The 1,747-nt window shown below is 56.4% G+C and overlaps 2 protein-coding genes across 2 annotated transcripts in view; both read right to left on the bottom strand.

Moving 5' to 3' along the window:
* IL27RA (interleukin 27 receptor, alpha) overlaps positions 1-251 on the bottom strand; it is a 27,296-nt gene extending 27,045 nt beyond the window's left edge. The window contains exon 1 of the mRNA XM_011953398.1: positions 14-251. Within this exon, the coding sequence (XP_011808788.1) occupies positions 14-251 (238 nt within the window). The remainder of the gene's footprint in view (positions 1-13) is intronic.
* RLN3 (relaxin 3) overlaps positions 40-1,747 on the bottom strand; it is a 4,266-nt gene continuing 2,558 nt past the window's right edge. Inside the window, exons 2-3 of the mRNA XM_011953199.1 lie at positions 789-1,140; positions 40-599 (exon numbers count right to left, since the gene is read on the bottom strand). Of these exons, the coding sequence (XP_011808589.1) occupies positions 902-1,140 (239 nt within the window). The 3' untranslated portion in view covers positions 40-599; positions 789-901. The remainder of the gene's footprint in view (positions 600-788; positions 1,141-1,747) is intronic.

The following is a 1,747-nucleotide window of genomic DNA, read 5'->3' as shown; positions in this document are numbered from 1 at the left end:
TCCCGAGTCCGACCCAGCCCTACCGGGCCCGCGCGGCTGCGCTGCTCGGCTCCCAGCTCTGGGTACAGAGCCCGAGGCGGCAACGGGAAGCCGAACCACCCCTGCAGGCCGCCTCCGCACCTTTCGCTCCGGGTCCCCGCCCCTTCCCCGCGACGGAAAGTCCCCGCTGGGGCTGCTGAGGGGGAGTAGGGAGGCGGCCTGGGGCGTCTCGGGGTGGGGGCCTCCGAGGGAGGGTACCGCTTACCGCGCATCCCTGAAACCTGTCCTGCGCCCAACAACCGCGCACACACACACACACACACTCTCTCTGCCAGTCTTGGAATTTTTATTATTGGAGTTTGGGAAGATTCTAATGTGCCCAGAGCTCTCCTACGAGGGCCACCTGCCACCTTCTCTGGGGTCCACAGCCTTGGAACTCTGGCAGGGGAGTTGGAGGAGAGGGGATGGAAAGCAGGGAAAAGGAAGCTTGCGTGCAAAGGCTGGACTAAGACAGAGGCTTAATTTGAGCTGGCCACAGTTTGGACTGGGCAGGGGGCAGGGGTCTCTGTGTGGCCTGTCTGGGTAGAATAGGAACCCAGTTGTGGCAGTGGAGTGTGTAGGCCAGGCAAACGCATAGTTAGGGTTGCGGAGAGGTCAGAGGTTAGGATCAGGGGTCCCCACTTGTCCAGGCAGGGGCACAGCTTGCTCAGGGGACAGGGTCATGATAGGCTGGTCAAAGGGCAGGGTTGGATAGGTGGTGTCGGGGGACTGTGCCTGAGCCCACAGTGCCTGGACTCTGTGACTTGCAGACGAATGAATGAATGTGTGAGGCTCGAAAGACAGGTGCCCAGCCAGACACTGGTTAAGTGGATGGCAGGACTGGGGCACTGGTACTGGTGCCCACAGCTGCCCAGCCCTCGAACTAGCAAAGGCTACTGATTTCACTTTTGCTACACCCCCATTTGCAGCAGCTGCTGGAAAGGCCAGCCAGGACATCTCGGCTGCCCCGAAGAATCCGGGGGGTTCCTTGCCAACTGGGTCGCCCCCCATAAAAGGCCTGGGGTGACTTGGTCAGGGCCAGCCGCTCGCTGGACCCCATGGCCTCATCCAGCTCGCCTGCCAGACTGTCTCCATCAGCATCTGCATCTGGGAAAGTATCTCCTGCAAAAGATGAACAGAGTTAGTGCTCAGGGCTCAGCTGCCGCTGCACCCACAGTCCTGGCTCCTGGACAGTCTAGCTCTGATCTTGTGACAACAGTTATAGACATAGTTCACAGACATAGTTCAGAGTTTTGATTCCACCCGGTCCTGGGTTCAAATTCTGGCTCTGCCAGAGTAGGTGGGAGAGTAGCTGGGATTACAGGGGTCTGCCACCAGGCCTGGCTGATTTTTGTATTTTTAGTAGAGACAGGGTTCACCATATTGGCCAGGCTGGTCTCAAAACTCCTGGCCCCAAGTGATCTGCCCACCTCAGCCACCCAAAGTGCTGGGATTACGGGAGTGAGCCACCACATCCAGCCCTGTCATTTATTTTCCCTTACTCTTTATTATTAATTGAGGACCTGGTACATTTGGGAGCTGGGCTGACTGAGCATGAATCCAGCCCGTCCAAGCTGTAATCGTGAGCAAGTAAATTTACTTATTGGAGCCTCAATGTTCTTTTCTGCAAAGTGAAAAAAAAAAATTACTCCAACCCTCTCGTTTTATAAGGAGTAGAGGAGTTAATATCCATTTAAAAAAAAAAAAGGAGGCCGAGACGGGCGGATCA

This window comes from Colobus angolensis, unplaced genomic scaffold (assembly GCF_000951035.1).
Source record: "Colobus angolensis palliatus isolate OR3802 unplaced genomic scaffold, Cang.pa_1.0 Scaffold36, whole genome shotgun sequence".
Taxonomy (NCBI): Eukaryota; Metazoa; Chordata; class Mammalia; order Primates; family Cercopithecidae; genus Colobus; species Colobus angolensis.
The sequence above is the reverse complement of the archived record's forward strand: the minus strand, read 5'-3'. Positions and strand labels throughout refer to the sequence as shown.